Source organism: Ahaetulla prasina, chromosome 13 (genome assembly GCF_028640845.1).
Source record: "Ahaetulla prasina isolate Xishuangbanna chromosome 13, ASM2864084v1, whole genome shotgun sequence".
Classification (NCBI taxonomy): Eukaryota; Metazoa; Chordata; class Lepidosauria; order Squamata; family Colubridae; genus Ahaetulla; species Ahaetulla prasina.
The window spans coordinates 2371855-2394426 of NC_080551.1; the positions used below are offsets into that span (position 1 = coordinate 2371855).

The 22572-nt window shown below is 47.0% G+C and overlaps 1 protein-coding gene across 2 annotated transcripts; it reads left to right on the forward strand.

Annotated features, from left to right (window-relative positions):
* The first annotated feature begins 1883 nt into the window (after window positions 1–1883).
* Window positions 1884–20891, forward strand: CLN6 (CLN6 transmembrane ER protein). 2 transcript variants are annotated; one of them, XM_058156284.1, is made up of 7 exons: window positions 1884–2138; window positions 4378–4492; window positions 6388–6486; window positions 8518–8706; window positions 10325–10380; window positions 13129–13254; window positions 16081–20891. In XM_058156284.1, exons 1-7 carry the CDS (start codon window positions 2062–2064, stop codon window positions 16370–16372), a joined length of 954 nt encoding a protein of 317 aa, XP_058012267.1. In that variant the 5' UTR covers window positions 1884–2061; the 3' UTR covers window positions 16373–20891. The 2 variants fall into 2 exon arrangements, with proteins under 2 accessions (XP_058012267.1, XP_058012268.1); XM_058156285.1 differs by lacking the exons at window positions 1884–2138; window positions 13129–13254 and adding exons at window positions 2291–2653; window positions 13695–13820.
* Window positions 20892–22572: the final 1681 nt, after the last annotated feature.

Sequence of the window (22572 nt, forward strand, 5' to 3'; positions counted from 1 at the left end):
GGAAGGTGAAAGTTTTCCATTACTTGTTTTTTTCACCAAAAAACTCTTTCCTGCCTAACTGAATTCAACGGAAAAACACAGTAAAATACAGGCAAAAGGAGATATTGCCTACAAAAATAGGTTGCTTTTTTCCTCCCCTGCCCTTACAAAGCAGAGAGATTGGAGAAAGATCTCAAAAAAGATCTGAAGAGATTAAGTTTTTTGTTCTTCTATAGTACACATTGAAAACAGTGTGATCCTGCCAGCAGCAGGAAAGGCTCAGGGGAAAGGAGAGATTGCCTACAGAAATTGCTTGCTTCCCCTCACACACACCCCAAATGGGCAGCTTTCAAGAGAACACTGCAAATTGTGTAGTGCACTCTCCCAGCTCCATGCTACCAGTGCAATTGTATTCCTTTTAATGTGTAGAAGAGCAAACAGCTGCCTCTCATGCAATCCCTTTCCAATCTCTTTGCTTGGTGTGGGTGTGGGTGGCTGGGTGTCATGTAATGCGGAGACAGCCTTCAGAACTTCCTTTTTTTTCTCTTCCTTCTCCAACCCCCAGACTAGATTGGAGAGGGATGTCAAGAGAGTAAGCTGCTTGGGTAGCATGCCCACAGGTCCCTGTCTGGGCTGCGGTGCGATTGCATTACTTTTTTTATGCATGCAAGAGATTAAGACAAGACACTCTTCTAACTAAGCTAAACCAGCTACAGGTACCTGAACAGACTTGTAAGTGGATCACAAGCTTCCTAACAAACAGGAAGCAGCAGGTGAAGCTAAGCAAGATCACATCAAATACCTGTACAATTAGCACAGGGCCCCCCCAAGGCTGTGTGCTCTCCCCACTTCTCTTCTCTCTGTATACCAATGACTGCATCTCCAATGATCCATCTGTTAAGCTACTGAAGTTTGCAGATGACACAACAGTGATTGGTCTCATTCGAGACAATGACGAATCCGCATATAGACGAGAGGTCGAACGACTAGCCTTGTGGTGCAACCAAAACAATCTGGAACTGAACACACTCAAAACCGTAGAAATGGTGGTAGACTTTAGGAGAAACCCTTCCATACTTCCACCTCTCACAATACTAGACAACACAGTATCAACAGTAGAAACCTTCAAATTTCTAGGTTCTATCATATCGCAAGATCTAAAATGGACAGCTAACATCGAAAACATCATTAAAAAAGGACAACAAAGAATGTTCTTTCTGCGCCAACTCAGTAAGCTCAAACTGCCCAAGGAGCTGCTGATCCAATTCTACAGAGGAATTATTGAGTCTGTCATTTGCACCTCTATAACTGTCTGGTTCGGTTCTGCAACCCAACAAGAAAACACAGACTTCAGAGGATAATTAGAACTACAGAAAAATAATTGCTACCAACCTGCCTTCCATTGAGGACCTGTATACTGCACGAATCAAGAAGAGGGCCGTGAAAATATTTGCAGATCCCTCGCATCCTGGACATAAACTGTTTCAACTCCTACCCTCAAAACGACGCTATAGAGCACTGCACACCAGAACAACTAGACACAAGAACAGTTTTTTCCCGAAGGCCATCACTCTGCTAAACAAATAATTCCCTCAACACTGTCAGACTATTTACTGAATCTGCACTACTATTAATCGTTTCATAGTTCCCATCACCAATCTCTTTCCACTTATGACTGTATGACTATAACTTGTTGCTGGCAATCCTTATGATTTATATTGATATATTGACCATCATTTGTGTTGTAAATGTTGTACTTTGATGAAGGTATTTTTTATTTTATGTCCACTGAGAGTTTATGCACCAAGACAAATTCCTTGTGTGTCCAATCCCACTTGGCCAATAAATTCTATTCCTTCCCCTCCTTTGGGGCGGCCTCGAAAGGCCCGTCCGGAGCGAGGCGGCTTCCTTGGCCTCCGCCCAGCCAGGCTGGGAGCGGAGCGGGGCGCGGGAGCAGCCGGGCGTCGGGCGGCCAGAGGGGGCAGCAGACCTTCCATCCAGGGCCGGGGCCGCCCAAACCAGTCCCGGCCGCCCCGCCGGAGCGTCTCTGCCCCGCATGGCGGCTTCCGACCGGCGGCGGCCATGAACGGCGACCGCAGCCCCGCCGCCGCCCCGAGACTCCCGGCCGCCCTCAGGAGGCGCCACCCGGCCGGCCGCAGGTGCTCCGTCGCCCCTCCCCGGGATCCCCTCTGACTCCCTGCGCCGGGCCGGGGAAGCCCCTGGGTGGGTGGGTGGGTGGGAGAGAGGGCGCCGCTTCCCGGGCAGAAGCGCAGGCCGGCCGCGGCCCTTCGGAGCCCCCGAGGATGGGCCGCCTCCGTGCGCCCCTCGCCCCGCGCGCCCGCCCGCCGGTCGGAAGGCAGGAAGGCAGGCAGGGATTCTTCTTCGCAGCGGCTCCTGCGCGGGACTCAGGAACCCGCAAAATTTTCTCCAGCTCAGGAACTTTCCAGGGCTGCAACTCCCGGCACCTGGGATGCGGCGCCTGGTGGCTGGGAATTCTGGGCGTTGGAGTCTGGCGGCGGAGGGGCTTCCCGGGACCTCCCGCCCTTCTCGGGGGTTGAAGGAAAAGGGCCTCGGAATATTCCCCTCCCTCCCTGAGCAGCCCACGAGGGTTTTGGCGCCTGGTTGCTGGAGTTTCTCCCTCCTTTCCTTGGATCCAGTTCTGGATCAGAACTCAGTGAGTTCTGGATTGGCGCCTCCGGTTCCTGTCATCGGCCCCGTTCGCCTCCCTCCCAGGCGTTTTAAGGCATGCAGGATGCCAAGCGAAGCAGATTTGACAGGTTAACAAGAGTTGGAAGGGACCTTGGAGGTCATCTAGTCCAGTGGTCACCAACTGGTGGTCTGTGGACCACCGGTGGTCCGCAAGAAAATGTTGGTGGTCCCCAGAAAAATTACTTGCATTTTTAATATTGCCCTAAATCAGAGGTCCTCAAACTACGGCCCCTGGGCTGCATACGTGCAATGACTGTTTGTGTTGCTGCAGAGAGTCTCCCCCTTCGGGGTCTTTTTGGGCAGGTTGGAGGAGGGCAGAAATTCTGACTTGGGGTCTGCTTCAGCCTCCTGGTGTGGGGCTTTGGTGGCAAAGAGCCAGGGGGCCTTGTTCCAGTGACTGACCATTCATGGATGGAACCGGCTGACCATCTCAGCCCACTGAGCCTCCAGACACGGGTACCTGGCTTGCACTCCTGCAGGAAAGCCTATGCTCCTAGTCCTCAGTGAGGTGCTTCTGCTGAGCCTCCTTCTCGGTCAGATCCAATTTGAACTGAGCCAGCTGTTTTGCCAACTCTTTCTCGTGGTGGCTGCTTAGCTCCAACAACTGCTTCCTGTTGGGGCCCTATGGAGCCTGGGTGGGGAGGCGAGGAGGGGCTGGAAGGGGAGGGGTGAGTAGAGGCCAGTGAGGCGCCCCTCGATGTGATTGACATCGAGTTGGCCACGCCCACCCAGTCACAAGACCACCTAGCCATAACTACCCAGCCGGTCATTAGGCAGATCATATCAGTGGTCCGTGGGATTTAAAATTATGAATTTAGTGGTCCCTGAGATCCGAAAGGTTGGGGACCCCTGATCTAGTCCAACCCCGCCAACCAGAAGACCCGCCACCATTTCTGACAAACGGCAGTCCTTGAAAACTTCCAGTGATTTATGATGCCATTTACGATGGACGTGACAGACTCCTTATCTTTTTTGAAGCGCCTTAGGTTCCGAAGTTCTGAATTTAAAGTCAAGATAGTGGGCTAATTGGGGGAAGGAAGCAACCTGTGTCCTTAGAAAAATCAGAAAATGTTAAAATATACATGAACCGCAGCCACTGTTTGAGACAAAGCGGGGTCTTGACTTAATGGATGTCGTGTCGTCGTCCCCAGATCCTTGTGGCATCTTGGGGTCAGGCAAGGGTGTCACAAACCAGGGGTCCCCAACATTGGCCACTTTAAGCCTGGTGGACTTCAACTCCCAGAATTGTGTTAAGGGTTCAGAGGAGGTATTCTGGGAGTTAAAGTCCTCCAGGCTTAAAGTGGCCAAGGTTGGAGACATCAGTCACAGACTATGATTAAAATAAAATCAAGATAAGGGCGTTTTGATGTGATGTGCATAAAAACAGCTGGAGCTTTGATCACACCCCTGTGGCTGCTGTTTGACCATTTTTTAATCCTTCTGAGCACAGGTGAGTCTTTGGTGGCCAACAGTTGGCACACCTGCATTCCGGGATGCACCAAGACAGGCCAAAATGCTGTTCACAGAGAACGACTAAATTATTGGTCAGCAGGTGTGGAGCCTGCTGCCTTGCAGGGAGGCTGGTAGAAAGATAACCTTTTCCTCGGTTTGTGTCTGTGTGTGTCTGTGTTTGTTGGTTGGCCTAACTTTCTGACGTTACATCCGTTGCCTTCCTGCTTTCACTCCCAGGCATGGAGCAATCCTCAAGGAAGATGTTTACAGGGATTCCTGCTTCCATTTTGACTTGTGGTTTTATTTCACCCTGCAAAACTGGGTCCTGGACTTCGGCCGGCCTATCGCCATGGTGAGTACCTGGGGATGAGGTTGATATGTGTTAAGGGTTTAGAGGAGGTAGAGGAGTTGAGGGTGAAGATGCACTGGGACAGAAAAGCAAAGGTTCCTTCCCATATACAGGTAGTGCTCTACTTATAACAGTTCGTTTAGTGACCATTCAGAGGTTACACAACAGCACTGAAAAAAGTGACTTGTGTCTTTTGACTGTCGTGTGATCAAAATTCAGACGCTTAGAGCTGCTTCATATTTATGACGGTTGCAGTGCCTGTCATGTGATCAGTTTTTGCGACCTTCTGACAAGCAAAGTCAGAATCCTAATGGGGAAGGTGATTCACTTAACAACTGTGTTCCTAATTTAACAACTGCAACGATGCACTTAACAACTGTGGCAAGACAGGTCGTTAAATGGGACAAAAGTCACTTAACAAATGTCTCGCTGAGTAACATACATTTTGGCCCTCAACTGTGGTCGTAGGTTGAGGACTGCCTGTATCCTGGCTTTAGCATTTTGGGTTCGGGCAGCCATGTTGAGTTCTCTGCTCTCAGGTCTTCCATGTTGCTTCCCCCATTCGGCTTGCATGACGATTCTGGCCACTGAAGTTGGCAGCTGACAACAGGAACACAAACTCCTCAGCCCCTCCCTGGAAGGGACCTCCCGCCTGCAAACACTCCTGGCTGCCTACGTGCCCCCCTTTTTTTCCTCCCCTCATCCTGGGGTGGCCTTCCCCTCCCACTTGCTAACGGAACCGGCTGAGGTTGACTTTTGCTGTGGCTACTGAACTAGCGTTTCCCTTCTTCTGCTATTCTCCAAATTGCATCCTATCTGCTCTCTTCTGACATCTGTTACCCGGGAGGGAAAACAAGGGGCAGCAGAGCAGCTGGCTGGCTGGGGAGCCGGTTCATGCTGGGAGGGGTTTCTGCCGAGCCCAAGATGGTTGGTAGGCACTTCAATTTGGCAGAGGGACACTGTCAGACTATTTACTGAATCTGCACTACTGTTAATCGTCTCATAGTTCCCATCACCAATCTCTTTCCACTTATGACTGTATGACTATAACTTGTTGCTGGCAATCCTTATGATTTATATTGATTTATATTGATATATTGACCATCAATTGTGTTGTAAATGTTGTACCTTGATGAAGGTATCTTTTCTTTTATGTACACTGAGAGCAGATGCACCAAGGCAAATTCCTTGTGTGTCCAATCACACTTGGCCAATAAAAATTCTATTCTATTCTATTCTATTGAATGTCCAGCTGGTCGGCTTGCTCCGTTCTCATTTTAAAATATTTGAAAATTGTTTTAATTTGAAAGAAAATTAAAAGGGATGATAACATGCTACAAAGCTTCCAGAATCATCTTTATTTTCAAGAAACCCTGGAAGTAAATCAAGAATTATTCACTTTCAGTCTGATCTCTTTATCCCCATCTGACATCCTTGTTCCCATGAACATAAATAGTACAGCCCTTGAATAAGCATTGAGTGTGAGGTCAGAATTGTGTGTTATATACTGTTCTACAAATATGCCTCTTGGTTGATATGCGTGTGTAAGGATGGTGGTGCTTTAATTTTTCAGTGTCAGCTGTTTGTTGCTTGCAAATCCTCCTCCCTATCCTGTATTTTGCATTTTGCAAAGAAGATTTGGGATTAGGATGTTTGCATTGCTCTGAGATTAATTTTTCTTGGCATTGGCTTTTGACGTTGCCCCCCCCCTCCCTCCCTCTGTCAGTCTCGGCCACAGAAACACACAGAGAAAAATATCAGCAAGCAAAGATGGCCTTTATAGCCAAGCTCGACAAAAACCTGCAACAGAAAGCCCACCAATAATTAAGGGATGGCACAGTCTCCCCTACGTTGTTTCTTGCTTTTGTGTATGTGTGTATGTGTGTCTCCCTCTGCAGATCGTGCTTCCACTGGAATGGTTTCCCCTGAATAGGCCCAGCGTTGGGGATTATTTTCACATGGCCTATAATGTCATCACACCCTTTATTCTCCTGAAGGTAAAATAGTTGCTGGATTCTTCGGTTTCTTCTTCCACAAAACCATCTTAGATCAGGGGTCTCCAACCTTGGCAACTTTAAGCCTGGAGGACTTCAACTCCCAGAATTCTGGGAGTTGAAGTCCTCCAGGCTTAAAGTTGTTAAGTGAGACCCCTGATCTAGATCAGTGTTCCTCAACCTTGGGAACTTTAAGGTGCATGGATGTCAACTCCCAGTATTCCCTAGCCAGCTATGCTGTCTGGGGAACTCTGGGACTTGAACTCCACACATCTTAAAATTGTCAAGGTTGAGGAACATTGGTCTAGATCAGGGGTGTCAAACTCAAGGCCCAGGGGCTGCCCTGGAAACTGTGAAGGACTGGCCCATGGTGCCTCTGCCAGCAAAAATGGGCTCCTGAGCTCCATTTTCACTGGCAGAGGGGTTGTAGGAGACTGTCGCAGCTGAAAACGGAGCTCAGGAGCCCATTTTCGCTGGCAGAGCGCTCAGGCCACCACAGGTGCCAATGTGAATGACATTAAGATGGCCACGCCCATTCTGGCCACACCCACCTGAGATCAAATACAACCCTGATGCAGCCCTCAAGGAAATCAGGTTTGACACCTCCGATCTAGATAAACACTTCATGCATCAACTTGTTGTTATGACTAACTTTCTACTGCTCCAACAACAACTCCCTCCCAACTTCCCCAGCTAAAATATGTGACAGTTAAGAAGCAAAAAAAAAATTGCCTTCCAAAACTGACAATGAGTTTTGCCACAGATTTTTGAAAAAAATGGGTATGATTGAAGTATCTGAAGCTCGTGATTGATGATAGAATATTCCACTCAGATTGGGGCCTCAAAGGAGACTGGAGGGGTTCTCCCAGCCAGACTGTGCAACCCCCCAGCCTGTCTGGGAACCCCAGTTGTCTTTTTAAACGAAGGCAGGCAGGTGCTTGTTCTCGGGAAGGGAACAATTGTTACACATTTCTTCCCAAATATTTGGAAAATGAGGAATGTTGGAAGGGGGCTTTGGTGTTGGGCTAGGGTTAGGACACACATCAGTGGGTCGGATTGCTTTCCTTTTCCTTCCCCAGTTTGAACTCTAGGAATCATTAATCGAATAATGTTCAAATAATGTTTGAATAACTCTAATCGAATCAGTTTTTTATATAGTTTTTAATTTGCATTATATGTATTTTGTCTTTTACTGGCTGTGAGTCCTTCGGGAGAAGGGCGGTATACAAATATAATAAATAAATAAATAAATAAATAAATAAATAAATAAATAAATAAATAAATAAATAATCATTACGCTTTTACTTTGTCCTTTGTCCTATAACTTGGAGGGCAGACTCCCCTTTTAATACAGATATTTGGAGGGATTGCAATATTTGGGAGTGCTGCTAGGTGCAAGAGCCACATCCCTTGGTTGAATCAGCAACACTTCTGAGAATATATCTTAGTCAGGCTTCTTCTTCTTCATGACTAATCCAAGAAGATCAGTTTCCACACTGTTTAAAAAATGGTTGAGTGAGTCCCGGAATAAGATCTAGGAGAGAGAAGGCTGTTTTTTAAACCAGAGGTTCCCAACCTTGGCAACTTTAAGCCTGGTGGACTTCAACTCCCAGAATTCCCCAGCCAGCTCCTTGAGCTGGGACTTGTAGCCGATTTTTTGACAAAGCCAAAGAGAGCAGAGGGGCTGAATTGGGCTGGTATGATCAGCTTCTCCATCGTATCCCCCTTCAAATGGGTTATTTACACACCAGCTTAAAAGGAAAGGGGGCCACAGAGAACTTCCTCCATTCTGCAGTAGGGGCGAGCGGGGGGAGGGATGCTGCTATTCCAAGGAGGGGATTTAGGTCAAGGCACCCAGACATCTACAGAGACTTTCTCTCAGGAACAGTTTTTGACAGTTTTTGTGGGATTTGGATTCCACTTAGGAAAGGGCAGGAGGTTTCCCGCTTTTGCTTGATGGGAGTTTTTGGGCGAGGTGGGACTGAAGGGGTTGACTTTGCTCCCGGGCCTCAGACTCGATTGCTTTGTGTGCAGCTGATGGAGCGCTCCCCCAAGGCCCTTCCCCGCTCCATGGTGTATCTCTGCATCATCATATTCGTCATGGGGGCCAGCATCCACCTGGTGGGGGACTCTGTCAATCACCGACTGATCTTCAGTGGCTACCAGCTCCACCTGTCAGTCCGAGAGAATCCAATCATCAAAAATCTCAAGCCGGAGACTCTGGTGAGAGAGGCTGGTTCACTCTGCTTGTGACTCCTGACACTCTTGTCTGTCTCTGTCTGTCCATTCTCTCCCCCCTCCCCTCTCTCATCATTATCTATCTAACATAACATAATAACAGAGTTGGAAGGGACCTTGGAGGTCTTCTAGTCCAACCCCCTGCCCAGGCAGAAAACCCTACACCATTTCAGACAAATGGCTATCCAACATTTTCTTAAAAATTTCCAGTGTTGGAGCATTCGCAACTTCTGCAGGCAAGTCGTTCCACTTATTGATTGTTCTAACTGTCAGGAAATTTCTCCTTAGTTCTAAGTTGCTTCTCTCCTTGATTAGTTTCCATCCATTGCTTCTTGTCCTGTCTTCAGGTGCTTTGGAGAATAATTTGACCCCCTCTTCTTTGTGGCAACCCCTGAGATATTGGAACACTGCTCTCATGTCTCCCCTAGTCCTCCTTTTCATTAAACTAGACATACCGAGTTCCTGCAACCGTTCTTCATATGTTTTAGTCTCCAGTCCCCTAATCATCTTTGTTGCTCTTCTCTGCACTCTTTCTAGAGTCTCAATATCTTTTTTACATTGTGGCGACCAAAACTGAATGCAGTATTCCAAGTGTGGCCTTACCAAGGTTTTATAAAGTGGTATTAACACTTCACGTGATCTTGATTCTATCCCTCTGTTTTTGCAGCCCAGAACTGTGTTGGCTTTTTTGCCAGCTGCTGCACACTGCTGGCTCATATCTAAATGGTTGTCCACTAGGACTCCAAGATCCCTCTCACAGTTACTACTATTGATCAAGGTACCACATATACGGTACCTGTGCATTTTGTTTTTTTTTTTGCCTAAATGTAGAACCTTACTTTTTTCACTGTTGAATTTCATTTTGTTAGATAGCGCCCAATGTTCAAGTCTGTCAAGATCCTTCTGTATCTTGAGCGTATCTTCTGGCCTATCTATCTCTTTCTATCTATCTATCTATCTATCTATCTATCTATCTATCTATCTATCTATCTATCTATCTATCTATCTATCTATCTATCTATTTATCTATCTTCTATCAATCTTCTATCATCTTTTAATTTATTTTATCAAATGGCACCCATCTCTCCCAAGCGACAGCTCTGGGCAATTTATGGGATTAAAAACAAATGGGACCCAATCAACACTTAACTGCAAATAGTCCTCAACTTATGACTGGTCATTTAACAACTCTTGGAAGTTAGATTTTTTTTTTTAAAAAAAGGTACTGGTGAATTGCAGCATCCCATGGTCGTATGACTGCAATTTGCTACTTTTTTGCTCTTTTGCAAAAAGAAAACGCCCTTCTCCCCCCCCCCCCCCCAAAAAAAAAAAAGGCCATTGGATAGGCTGGATTCAGTTACGACCACCTGATTTGTTTAATGCAGGGCAGGGGACATGCTTTATGACCAGCATAAAAATTATCATAAAATCGAGTTTGGTCACACAGTGCCTTGACGTACAACCCCAATAAATTACAACTGGGCTCTACTTTGGTCATAGGTTGAGGACTGTCTGTCACAAACAGCCATGCTAGCTGAGCTCTTTGCTGCCTGCCGGCTGGGCCCCTTCGCTCTCTGGACTTTTCCATTTCCTTCCTTTCCAGATCGATTCCTTTGAACTGCTGTACTATTACGATGAGCACCTGGGCCATTCAATGTGGTGAGTCTTGGCTCCCTTTCCCTGTTGCTGCGCAAGAAAAGTGGCCTCACCTGTGGGCTGAGCAGGCGCGAGAGACCCAACCGGCATTTGCAGGGGGTGGGCAGCTCAGGTGCCTCCCTTGGAGTCCTCATGGGGCTTTGCCGCTCATCGTGTTAAACCTCCTTTAGGGTTAGATCATCTTGTTTCCTTCTGAAAAGATTTTGCAGCCGTCCTTCGGGACAAAATATTCAGCCCCTTCCCAAGAACAAAAATGCACAATTACATCTACTCTGAAACAAAGAGGAGAAACAGCCAAAAAAGGATCAGCCATTCCTGAGCCTAAAGCAGGGGTGAAATACTCCTGGTTTGGACCGGATCGCCTGATCCAGTAGCGATGGCAGCGGGTGGTTTGGAGAACCGGTAACAAAAATCCCTGCCACGCCCCCCTCATGCCCAGCTGAGCCACCTGATCATCAGAGCCTCTTTTTTTACTTTTTTTTTACTTTTAAAAACATTTTTTTTTTACTTTTAAAAACATTTTTTTTTTACTTTTAAAAGCATTTTTTACAATCTATTTGGCGGAAGAGGTTGTAAAAAAATGCTTTTAAAAGGCTCTGACGATCCCAGCTGACTTGCCTGTTGCGCGCCACAGCTGATAACCCCCCCCCTTGCGGGCCTCCTTTTGACATGCACTGCGCGCACACACCTCACATTTGGTGCGCGGTGCGCACTGCGCACGCACATGCAGCGCACATGCTCAGCCAGCAAACCGGTAGTAAACTGGTTCAGATTTCACCACTGGCCTAAAGTCATGGAATCTAACTTGCGATCCTTTTCTTCACATCCTGAAATATTGGCCTGCTTGGCTGCGTTGTTTCCATGCATTTGATTGGTGGTAATATTGTCTGTCTGAGAGTTTTGTGCCATCTGATGCTGCCCTGCTTTGCTTGGGAAGGTTGGATATATATCAGTAAATAATGACATTTTAATAAAGCACAGTGGGTTCCCCACCACTCGACATCTTCGTAACAAGATTTTAATCGACCAAGAATTAGAAGAATAACAGAGTTGGAAGGGGCCTCAGAGGTCTTCCAGTCCAAGCCCCTGCTCAAGCAGGAGACCCTATAACATTTCAGACAAGGGACTCGTCTCTTCTTAAAAACCTTAATAATTAGTCTGGTTACCCCTGAATTCCTGCTCCTGCTCCCCCCTTTGTGGAGCTGCTACTGGGTGAGACTTTCAACCAAGTAGGCCTGCCCCTGCCCCTGCCTGTGCCATCCTGGTGGGCCGGGAGAACCATGAGGGATGCAACAGGCCAAAAGTGGTTTGTGATTGAACTCAACCCAAAGGTTAAATCAAGGATTTCCGTGCAGGGTTGCTTTTTTAAATCTTCTGTTTCTATTGCAGGGGTCTCCAGCCTTGGTCCCTTTAAGACTTGTGGACTTCAACTCCCAGAGTTCCTCAGCCAGCTTTGCTGGCTGAGGGACTCTGGGAGTTGAAGTCCACAAGTCTTAAAGGGACCAAGGTTGGAGACCCCTGTTCTATTGCATTTCCCCATATTGTTGGTTGGTAATGGTCGTGTTTCAAGCTCTTAGCCTAGTTATTTCCCTTGTTTTCATTAAGAAGAAGTGCCTGGACTTTTGCCAAACAGGACTCTAAAAAGGATTTGGAGCAAGCACTTTCGGCTTTGCGTGCACAGCCCAGCTCTCTGGGATTCACTAAAGCGGCCCCTCTTTTTTCAGCTCTCCATATGACCCCAAGGAAAAGTTGCTGCTGCAGCTTTTAAGAATCCTATTAATTTTAATGGGTCAGTGCCTTAAAGCCACAGTTCATCACATTGTCCAATCAACTCTTCACACTCAATTGGATGCAATCTTCAGGCAGTCTCCATCAGATGCAGGCAAAAGTCCTTGAATACGGAATGTTGTTATGACTAACTTTCTACCGCTCCAACAACAACCCCCTCCCAACTTCCCCAGCTAAAATATGTGGCAGTTAAGAAGCAAAAAAGAAAATTGCCTTCCAAAACTGACAGTGTGGATTTCAACTTCAAGAATTCCCTAGTCAGTTCTGCTGGCAAGGGGATTTTGGGAGTTGAAGTCCAGACATCTTCAAGCTGATAAGATTGACTCATATTGTGTTAGCGCCTTTTCTGACCAGCACATTTAATTCAAGTCATACATATGTCTTGGAATATAAATGGGGTTAGTCAGAAAAGGCTCTCCTACCCTCCTCCAGGTTATTGTTTTGCCACCAAAGATGAAAGGGGCTCTCTTCTTACAAGTGAGAACGGGTCTATGTTTACTGTAGGCTAGCAGGATTCCTGTTCCGGCTTAAATGTCCAGTCAAAATGGCTGGATGTTTCTGAGGGGTAAAGATGGTGAAGGGAAAAGGATAGGTCTCTCTCACAGCTTGGTTACACTGTTAAGAACACTAGATACTCAAGGATGTAGACACTGAGGAATCAAGGAGTATTTTTATTGGGTCAAAAGAAGGTGAGGGCTTCCAGGCTCTCTAAAACAGGGGTCTCCAATCTTGGCCACTTTAAGCCTGGTGGACTTCAACTCCCAGAATTCTGGGAGTTGAAGTCCGCCAGGCTTAAAGTGGCCAAGGTTGGAGACCCCTGCTCTAAAATGTCTCTTCAGGCCGTTAAGCAGCTACTTTGTCCACTTGCCAAGCCAGGAGACCTGAAACAAGCTGTTAAAACAGCAGGAGGCCCTTTTCCACCTTGTCCCCTCACCACCTCTTGCAATTTTGTTCTTTCCACAGGTACATCCCCTTCTTCCTCATTCTGTGCATATATTTTTCTGGCTGTTTCATTCCCTGCAAAGAACAGCAGCCAAGAATTCCTGTGGCTGCTTTACTGCTCATTGGGCCCAGCAGCCTCTATTACTGGTAAGTCAGCCCAGGTGACACAAGGAGGCAACAAAACCAAGCCAGGTGTATGTGCTTTTGAGGCGGTTGGTATCTCCCAGGGGTCAGGCAGTTGGATGTCTGGAATGTCCCAAGTGGAACATAGAATAAGGGGGCTGGAAGGGGCCTTGGAGGTCTTCTAGTCCAGGGGTCTCCAACCTTGGCAACTTTAAAACTTGTGGACGTCAACTCCCAGAGTTCCTCAGTTCCTTTGCTGGCTGAGGCACTCTGGGAGTTGAAGTCCCCCAGGCTTAAAGTGGCCAAGGTTGGAGACCCCTGCTCTAAAATGTCTCTTCAGGCCGTTAAGCAGCTACTTTGTCCACTTGCCAAGCCAGGAGACCTGAAACAAGCTGTTAAAACAGCAGGAGGCCCTTTTCCACCTTGTCCCCTCACCACTTCTTGCAATTTTGTTCTTTCCACAGGTACATCCCCTTCTTCCTCATTCTGTGCATATATTTTTCTGGCTGTTTCATACCCTGCAAAGAACAGCAGCCAAGAATCCCTGTGGCTGCTTTACTGCTCATTGGGCCCAGCAGCCTCTATTACTGGTAAGTCAGCCCAGGTGACACAAGGAGGCAACAAAACCAAGCCAGGTGTATGTGCTTTTGAGGCGGTTGGTATCTCCCAGGGGTCAGGCAGTTGGATGTCTGGAATGTCCCAAGTGGAACATAGAATAAGGGGGCTGGAAGGGGCCTTGGAGGTCTTCTAGTCCAGGGGTCTCCAACCTTGGCAACTTTAAAACTTGTGGACGTCAACTCCCAGAGTTCCTCAGTTCCTTTGCTGGCTGAGGCACTCTGGGAGTTGAAGTCCACAAGTCTTGAAAGAGCCAAGTTTGCAGAGCCCTGCTCTAGATAAAGCAGAAAGGTGGACAGGAGAGTTGAAGGCAAACTCTGCCTTGAATGTATGCAGGAATAAATTCATTCACCTTCTCCTGCAGAGAATGACTCACCTTCCCAGGGCGGCATTCTTGCCAGATACGGTGAATTAACATTCAAAGTTGACATCAAAACACTGAAGGTGTGAGCAAGTCAGAGACCTGCAAGGTATTGCTAGTCGCATTTTGCCAAGCTTTTAAAAGGGGGAAAAAAGTGAATTGAATAATTAAGTCTGACATACAAACAAAAATTGGTTTAACAAAAGAAGTCCTTTTTAGCGAAATAAAAGCATCTCTCTACGTCAGGGGTCTTTGCTGGCTGAGGGACTCTGGGAGTTGAAGTCCACAAGTCTTAAAGGGACCAAGGTTGGAGACCCCTGGTTTAAACTGTTAAAGAGAAGTTAGTGATCCTTTATCTTGTGGGGCAAAGTATGGGTGGGAAAAGGAAACCCTGCCAAACTGATCCACTGATCCATTTCAAATTCTGGTTCTGTTTCTTTCCTATTTCAAACTTTAAAAAGTTTGGGGGGAAAAAGGACCGGCATGGGTGCCTGCTCTCTGTTGCCTTTTGGCGCTGTAGTATCTGTGGGGCCTCCTGGGGTCTCTCCCTGTGTTCCTTCAGCCACTGGCATCTGTTCTCACCAGCCACGTCTCTCCTGGCATCTTTCCAATCCCCAAAAGGAGGCTTCCTTTCTACAGGACCCTTGGCCAGCTCCTCTAAGGGGGTAGAAGCAGACTTTGGCTGCAGCTCTTCACTGCCACATTTTGGCAGCCTTCTCCCAAGAATATTTCTGCTGTGTCAGTTTCAAAACTTGCTGAAAACAGTTTTAAGTAGCCCTCTACATACAGCAGTTCTGTTCTGTCCCCCCACCTCACCCAGGAAAAACACACGAATGAATGACATCTGCCAGTAATTTATTCTTACAAGCCGACCTGGTTTCTTTTGGCAGCTAAAAGTTCTGGCAGCTACTCTCCAAATGCCTGCCAAGTTTCTTATCACCTCCAGGAGTCAGCGTAGCTGCAGTCCGTTGCTGGGGCAACCAAGAGTTCCAAGAATAGTCTGAAGTTCAAGCCTTAAGTCCGAGAAATATCCGGACTGCTCACAATGTGTAGTTTTTGTCCATCACAGAGCCTGCAGAGCAACCCCACGCACTTTTATCCCCTGTGGGCGTGGCTCAGTGACTCAGCAATCTCTGGCCCGTCCACACCTCTTCCTTTGCTGCGCACGCCTCTCCCTCCAATGCTGCCTGGGATCAATCCAAGATTGATCTTCATCACTCCCTATTAGTGGGTGCTCCAACATGCCTTCCTCCTGGTCTTCAGCTGGAACCTGAGGCGTTGCCAGAAAGGAGGGTCCTGGAGAGGGAGGCCTTGCCAGCTCCTCCTCATCACTTTCAGAGTCATCTTCCTCCGTGAGGACAGGCTCGGGAGCTGGAGTCACAACAAGTTCGTTTAGTGACGGTTCAAAGTTACAACAGCACAGACAAAAGTGATATGACCATTTTTCAGACTGAATCCCCTGGGTCACATGATCAAAATTCAGACACTTGGCAGTCGGTTCGTATTTGTGACGGTTGCAGTGTCCCAAAATCATGTGATCCCATTTGGTGGTGATCTGCTACTCAGTTAGCAACTGCAGTGATTCACTTAACAACTGTGGCAAGAAAGGTACTAAAGTGGGACAAAATTCACTTAATACCTCCTTTAGCAGTTGAAATTTTGGGCTGAATTGTGGTCGTAAGTGGAGGACTGCTGTATAGGTGAAGAGAGGAGGTGGGATGAAAGTGTCAAGTTAGACCATGCCTTCAGCACCAGGTCTGTCCTCGCCCCACCCACCCCCATGCAGAGCCCCCCCCCCTTTCTGGAGGGTGGCTACACCTTCTTCCCCCTTGAGAAGACCATCCTGATCCACCGGCGGTCCCTCTCTCTTGCAGGTACCTGGTGACGGAGGGCCAGATCTTCACCCTCTTCATCTTCACCACCTTCGCCCTGGTGGCGCTGGTGATGCACCAGAAGCGGAAGGGCCTCGTCATGGACAGCAACGGCCGCTTCCTCTTTTACTCCTTTGTCCTCACGCTGGGGCTGGTGGCCCTCTGGATCGGCTGGCTCTGGAATGATCAGGTCCTCCGGAAGAAATATCCCGGCATCATCTACGTTCCTGAACCCTGGGCCTTTTACACCTTGCACTTGAGGAATCTGCCGTCCGCGAAGGCCGAGAGCTCTTGATGCGCTGGCTGCCTTTAGTTTGGGGCACGGGGTAGGTCCTTCGGGCAAGCCAGCAGAGTTTGGGTGGTGCCCAAGGAAGGCCTGGCTTGCCCAAGGAAGGCCGCCTCCCAAATCAATGTTCATGGGGATCCCTAGGCTAGAACAAGGCGATGTGGTTATGGGAAGAATACTCGGAACTCGAATGAGAATCTACCCAATCCACTGATCTGACATTCCTTTTGCACCAGGGTTTGTATTTTTCCATGGTTTAAGTCCTCTGTGATTGAAAAGATGTAGCATTTACAGATTAAGAGTTGGAAGAGACCTTGTAGGTCATCTAGTCCAGGGGTCTGCAAACTTGGCTCTTTTAAGACTTTTGGACTTCAACTCCCAGAGTTCCTTAGCCAGCTCTGCTCCCAGAGTTGAAGTCCACAAGTCTTAAAAGAGCCAAGTTTGCAGACCCCTGATCTAGTCCAACCTACCCACCCACCCTGCCCAAGCAGGAGCCCCTACACCATTTCTGACAGATGGCAGTCCAATCTCTTCTTGAAAGTCTCAAGTGATGAAGCTCCCACATGCCTGGTCTGTGCAGAGTTTGTCAGAATGTTGAATGGAGAAGAGGGTCCAGGAGGATCCAAATTTTGCATTTTCCTTTCTATGTTGGGTGGAAATCTATGCAGAGACGAAGAACTGCTTGCTTCAAGCAGCTCAGTCTTGCTAAGTCTCTGCATTGAGTTCCTAACCAGTTCTTTGAGAGCTAGCTTGATGGTTTACTCCTCAGATTCATGGTGCAAGTGGATGAGTTTTGAAATGAGAAAAAAGACTTCCAGCCTCCCGGGTTCTGCACCCACTAACATGGACAAGTGGCAGATACAGCTGGAAAAGGGAGAGATTCGGTCAGGGGTGCAAAACGCATTGCATTGGGTGCTGCAAACATGAGATTAGGAGAAGCAAACCTGCAAGAAGCGGAAAACAAAGAGGCTGCAAAGGGAGATCAAGGAGCAGCTGCCATGTGGAAAGAGGCTGCCTGGCCCTGTAGTCCTCAATTTGCAACAGTTCATTTAGTGACCGTTCAAAGTTACAACAGCACTAAAAAAAGGGACATGACCATTTTTCACAACAATTGCAGCATCCCCCTGGTCACGTGATCAAAATTCAGATGGCAACTGACTCATATTTATGACAATTGCAGTGTCCAGAAGTCACGTTATCCCCTTTTGCGACCTGCTGGCAAACAAAGTCAATGGGGAAGCCAGTTACGTTCAACAACTGTTGCTAACTTAACAATTGCAGTGATTCCCTTAACCTTAACAACTGTGGCAAGAAAGATGGTAAAACAGGACAAAATTCACAAAAAAACAAACACAAATTTTGGACTCAACTGTGGCCGTAAGTCAAGGACCAGCCATAGATAGCTTATTGTCCCCCATAGGGAAGTTCCTGGCTTTGATGATGACACCCTATTAGCAAATTATCTCTTCCCAGCAGAGAATAAGAACTGCGGTCCTAAAGTAGCCCAGCCTTCTATAAATTAGATGATTTTCCACTGATGAAGCCCGCCAACCTCTTGGCCAGTTGTATTATCAATAACTCAGAGCATCTTTTAAAACCTTAAGCAAAGGGAATGGCGGTAGAAGGATCCACTGACGGGTAGACAGACCATCTTCTGCTCCTTTTCTCGTGGAAAAAGAGGCCCTGCTCAGAACTAAACTAGGGGCAGTGCCCTTTGTCTATTTAGCCAGCAGTCTGGATGTTTTCTGAAGTTTAGGGGTATCACACAGAAATACACCAAAACTAAACTTCAGAAGAATTTCTGGACTTCTGGCATCTAGTGAGAGATCACTTGGCCAAGAGGGTGAGGATGTGAGAGGCGAACAAAGGATGAAGAAGAGAGCTTGTGCAAACTACTAACAACGTCCATTTCTATGAAGACTTTCCAGGATGTAGTAGCAGCTACTATATATGCGGATGCTACCTCCGGAATGTCGTCGTGGCGGCTATAAAGATAAGAGGCAAACTTGATTATGGGTACAATTTAATGGAATGGATTTCACAAGCGGAAGGTCAAAACAGATTTATTGGCCTTCAATATGATGCAGGGCTGCAGTCTGGGGGAGAGAAATATATGACAGGAGGTGTAGTTTTTCCTTGACTGCATCTTTAGAACAAGCCACCCAGCCCAGCCCCTGCTGCTCCTGCAGCCCCCAAACAATAAGGAGAAGGGAAGATCACTTTTAGAAATAATTTTTAAAAAGTTTTCTCATATTACTGAGAATTGGGACAGAAAAGTATTTTTTGTGGGAGAGAGGACTGATCCGATTCAAATTAGCAGGTCCCTGATCTTTCTATAGCATTTGAAAGCCAAGTGAATCTATGGCCAGACCTCTGGGAGGCAACAACTTCAAGAGAGAAAAAAAACCCCAACTTTTTTAGAATTCCTTCCTGTTGGGATTCTGGGCTGCCCTTTGGTCTGCTCCAGCCTTCTCCCCTTTGGTGCCCTCCAGATGTTTTGAAGATCAGTATTCACCCTCTGAAAGGCACGCGGTGGCTAAGATGCTGATCTTGTCGATCGAAAGGTCGGCAGTTCAGCGGTTTGAATCCCTAGTGCCGCATAACGGGGTGAGCTTCTGTTACTTGTCCCAGCTTCTGCCAACCTAGCAGTTCGAAAGCACATAAAAAATGCAAGTAGAAAAATAGGGACCCCCTTTGGTGGGAAGGAAACAGCGTTCCGTGCGCCTCTGGCGTTGAGTCATGCCGGTCACATGACCACGGAGACGTCTTCGGTCAGCGCTGGCTCTTCGGCTTTGAAACGGAGATGAGCACCGCCCCCTAGAGTCGGGAACGACTAGCACGTATGTGCGAGGGGAACCTTTACCTTTACCTTATTCACCCTCTACAGCCAGCATGGGCAGATGTTAGCCTAGCCCATCTGGAGGAGGGCCCAAGTGATGGAAGCCTAAACCGCAGCCCATCCTGCCAGGAAGAAGACACAGGCTCTCAAACTGGACGGGGGTTGCACAGGCCACAAGAGCTGTGGTTCAAAAGCATTTTAACACTTCAGATGCTGCTGTGGCCAGGAAAATCTGGGCCGTCATGCTTTTCATGTTTCCTGGACACCTGCTTGTCTCCTGACCTTTCCATGGTTTCTCCTTCCCTCCCTTTGAATACTCAGGTGGGAAACTCCACACCTAAGAAATGTGCAGAGATTTCCTTTAAAGCAGTGCTGCGATTCAAGTAATTTAACAACTGGTTCTCTGCCTTAATGATTTCTTCCAACAATCAGTTTACCAGACTGCTCAGAAAGCTAATAACTGGTTCTCCCGAAGTGGTGCGAACTGGCTGAATCCCACCACCGCTTTAAAGTTAAAAAGGTCTTGACTGGAACACTTTTGGGGGGATGTGCACAGGGAGGGACAAAAAAGTTTAGAGGACTCTGAGCACCCAATCGAAGCCCCTTTCACTGGTCTACGAATGCACTAAATTAAATTAATTAAGCAAGACCCCAACCCTCAGGGCTTCTGTCACACAATTGTACCATCTTGGCTCTTACTCCTGTTCAGATGCTGCTGCTGTTCTTGTATTTTGGAAACCTAGAGCAGGTCTTTTGTAGCCCAGAAAGGCATTCACTATTCTAGCCATTGGGAAGTCAATGGTAGACAATGGCCATATTGTTGCTAAGAAAAACATGGACATTTCTGCCCAGTCGGCAAGAATAACTAGAGTGAGTCTCTTCCTTTTAATAGTGAATTGTCTCTGTTTAGTAGCACAAAGTTTCCCAGCTTGCGACGGAACAGCTTCAGCATTCTGGAGCAGGGGTCTCCAACCGTGGCAACTTGAAGACTTGTGGATTTCAATTCCCAGAATTGAATTCTGGGAGTTGGAGTCCACAAGTCTTCAAGTTGCCACGGTTGGAGACCCCTGATCCAAATTTATTGATTACAGGACCTCTTAGGAAATTTTTGTGCAGAAATTGAAGAGAGAAACCTATTTTTTTTTACTTATGATGTTTAGCTAGGATAGATTATAGGAAGAAGAGTATTGTGATGCAACTTTAGAGAGAGGTTAAAACGTAACTGTATTGATAAATGCTGTGAAGAATATCAGGTCACTGCTGTGTATCTTTTTTCTGTCTAACGTTTTTCTTCTGTTGCATTTTTTGCTTTCCCTTTGCTTTCTTTATTTCCTCATCTTTATATATGTTGCATTAGTTTATGTTTTCAAAAGAACTCTAATAAAATTATCTGAGGAAAGAAGGAATCCTGGAGGATGCTAAGTTCGAGAAGGCTGAGCTAGCATATTATGCTCTGAGCGAGATCTGTGAGTGGCCATAATAATGCCACTCGATGTGGGGGAGAGAAAGAGAGATGCTGCCTAGGGAACAATCGGGCAAGAGTTGGCATAGCTCACAGCTCATAAGGACAGAGAAAGAGACTCCGGAAGGAACCCTCCCTAACTTCTGTAGCTGTTAAGAAACCGGAGAGATTTGTACTATCAGACTTGCAAGAATCTGTTTTATAATAAAAGAGTAGAATTAACTTTTCTGGTTGTTTCGTGTCTGTTTATCTGGGAAGGCTGACAGCTGTTCGAACAATCCTATCCGATGAATCAGTAGATCAGTAGCCCTACATCTGGCTACAAGGTTGTGTCACAGGGATTACTAATAAAAGAGAATATTTATAGTTCAGGGTTGAGCTGCTTAAGTCCTTAGTGCTTTCTGAGCTTGGCTATTTTCTTGCAGGTGTTTCATTACCCACCTACTGTAGGTACCACAACCAAGCTCGGAGAGTACCAAGAACCATACATGGAGTACAGTAGGGCTCCATTTTAGGCACTGTGCTATTCAATATAAATGAGTTTGGATGATGATCAAAAAATAACACAGATTACGTAAAATAAGCAGATAACCATCAGCTTAGAGAACAGTGTCAAGATTCAGGAGAATCCCATGACAAGTAGGAACAATAAGCAAAAATCAGGAAGATGGATTTCAATGTGGAAAATGCATTTGGGTAGAACAAATTAAAGGCCCGAATATAGAATGGAGGAGACCAGTGGACCACACATGAAAAGAACCTGGGTGTCTTGGAGGTCACAACAGAACATGAACCAATAGTGTGATTGGTGTGCAACACACACACACCTAGTGAATCCAAGTATCAGCTTTGGAAGCCATGCTAGGCCGGAAGCTTCTGTGCTGCCACCTTCTCATGTGTGGGAAAGTAGGAGGAGAGGATTTAGTAGAGGGGTTGTCTTTAGACATAATAGCATTCTTCCTGTCGGTCAAGGTCAGGCCGATCCTGCATCTGGAGAAGGAGTGGCCGGAGTGCTGTCTCGAGATGGGATGGTTGGCGATTGGAGCATGTGATCGACTGCGGAGTCAGGATGGTTTTAGGGTTTTTGATTTACTGAGGGAAAACCCGGACCTCTTAGATTCGGATTTTCCCAGATGTACCAGTTTATCTATTCTAATAAATAGAACTTTAAAAGATGCTTGCTTCGGAGTTTTACTTGGAGTGCGGGGTGTGTGTGTGTGTGTGTTCTGGAACGCTGACACCAAGGCTGCATCAACAGAAGTTTAGTATCACAGTCAAGGGAAGCCCCCATCTCTCCTCTGCAGCTGTTGGACCGTGGGTCAATATATTTTTTACTTTGGGGGACCATAAAGAGGCTGAAGAACTGGAAAGAATCCTGTGCAAAAAAGAGCAACATACATCGTGAGGGGCTTGTAGACAAGACCCAGATATGCTCAGTCTAAAAAAAATGAGACAGGCTAGCCGTCTTCTAATACTTGAAAGGTTGTCCCAGAAAAGAGGAATGAATTTATGAATGAATCCTCTGTATTATCTGAAATAGGACAAGAACCCATGGGGAGAGGCTTTGCCAAGAGGGATCCAATTGAAAATGAGGAATTTCATGAAAACGAATGCTATTCAGGCTCCTGGAGTGGGGGGGGGGCTCATGGATCTCAGGACTTTAAGCCTTTGGTAACATGTGTTACACTGAAAAAGTGCTACTGCAGGGGTGAAATTCTGCAGGTTCCAGAGAACCGGTAGCAGAAATTTTGAGCAGTTCGGAGAACCGGCAAATATTACCTCTGGCTGGCCCCAGAGTGGGATGGGAATGGGGATTTTGCAGTATCCTTCCCTTGTCACGCCCACCAAGCCACGCTCACCAAGCCATGCCCATAGAACCGGTAGTATAAAAAATTGAATTCCACCACA

What these genes read in the sequence shown, in the direction of transcription:
- CLN6 (XM_058156284.1), top strand. Translation starts at nt 2,062, where the DNA reads ATGAACGGCGACCGCAGCCCCGCCGCCGCCCCGAGACTCCCGGCCGCC. An exon ending in CGCCACCCGGCCGGCCGCAG is followed by an intron (nt 2,139 to 4,377) that starts GTGCTCCGTCGC and finishes TTTCACTCCCAG; the next exon opens with GCATGGAGCAATCCTCAAGG. An exon ending in TCGGCCGGCCTATCGCCATG is followed by an intron (nt 4,493 to 6,387) that starts GTGAGTACCTGG and finishes CTCCCTCTGCAG; the next exon opens with ATCGTGCTTCCACTGGAATG.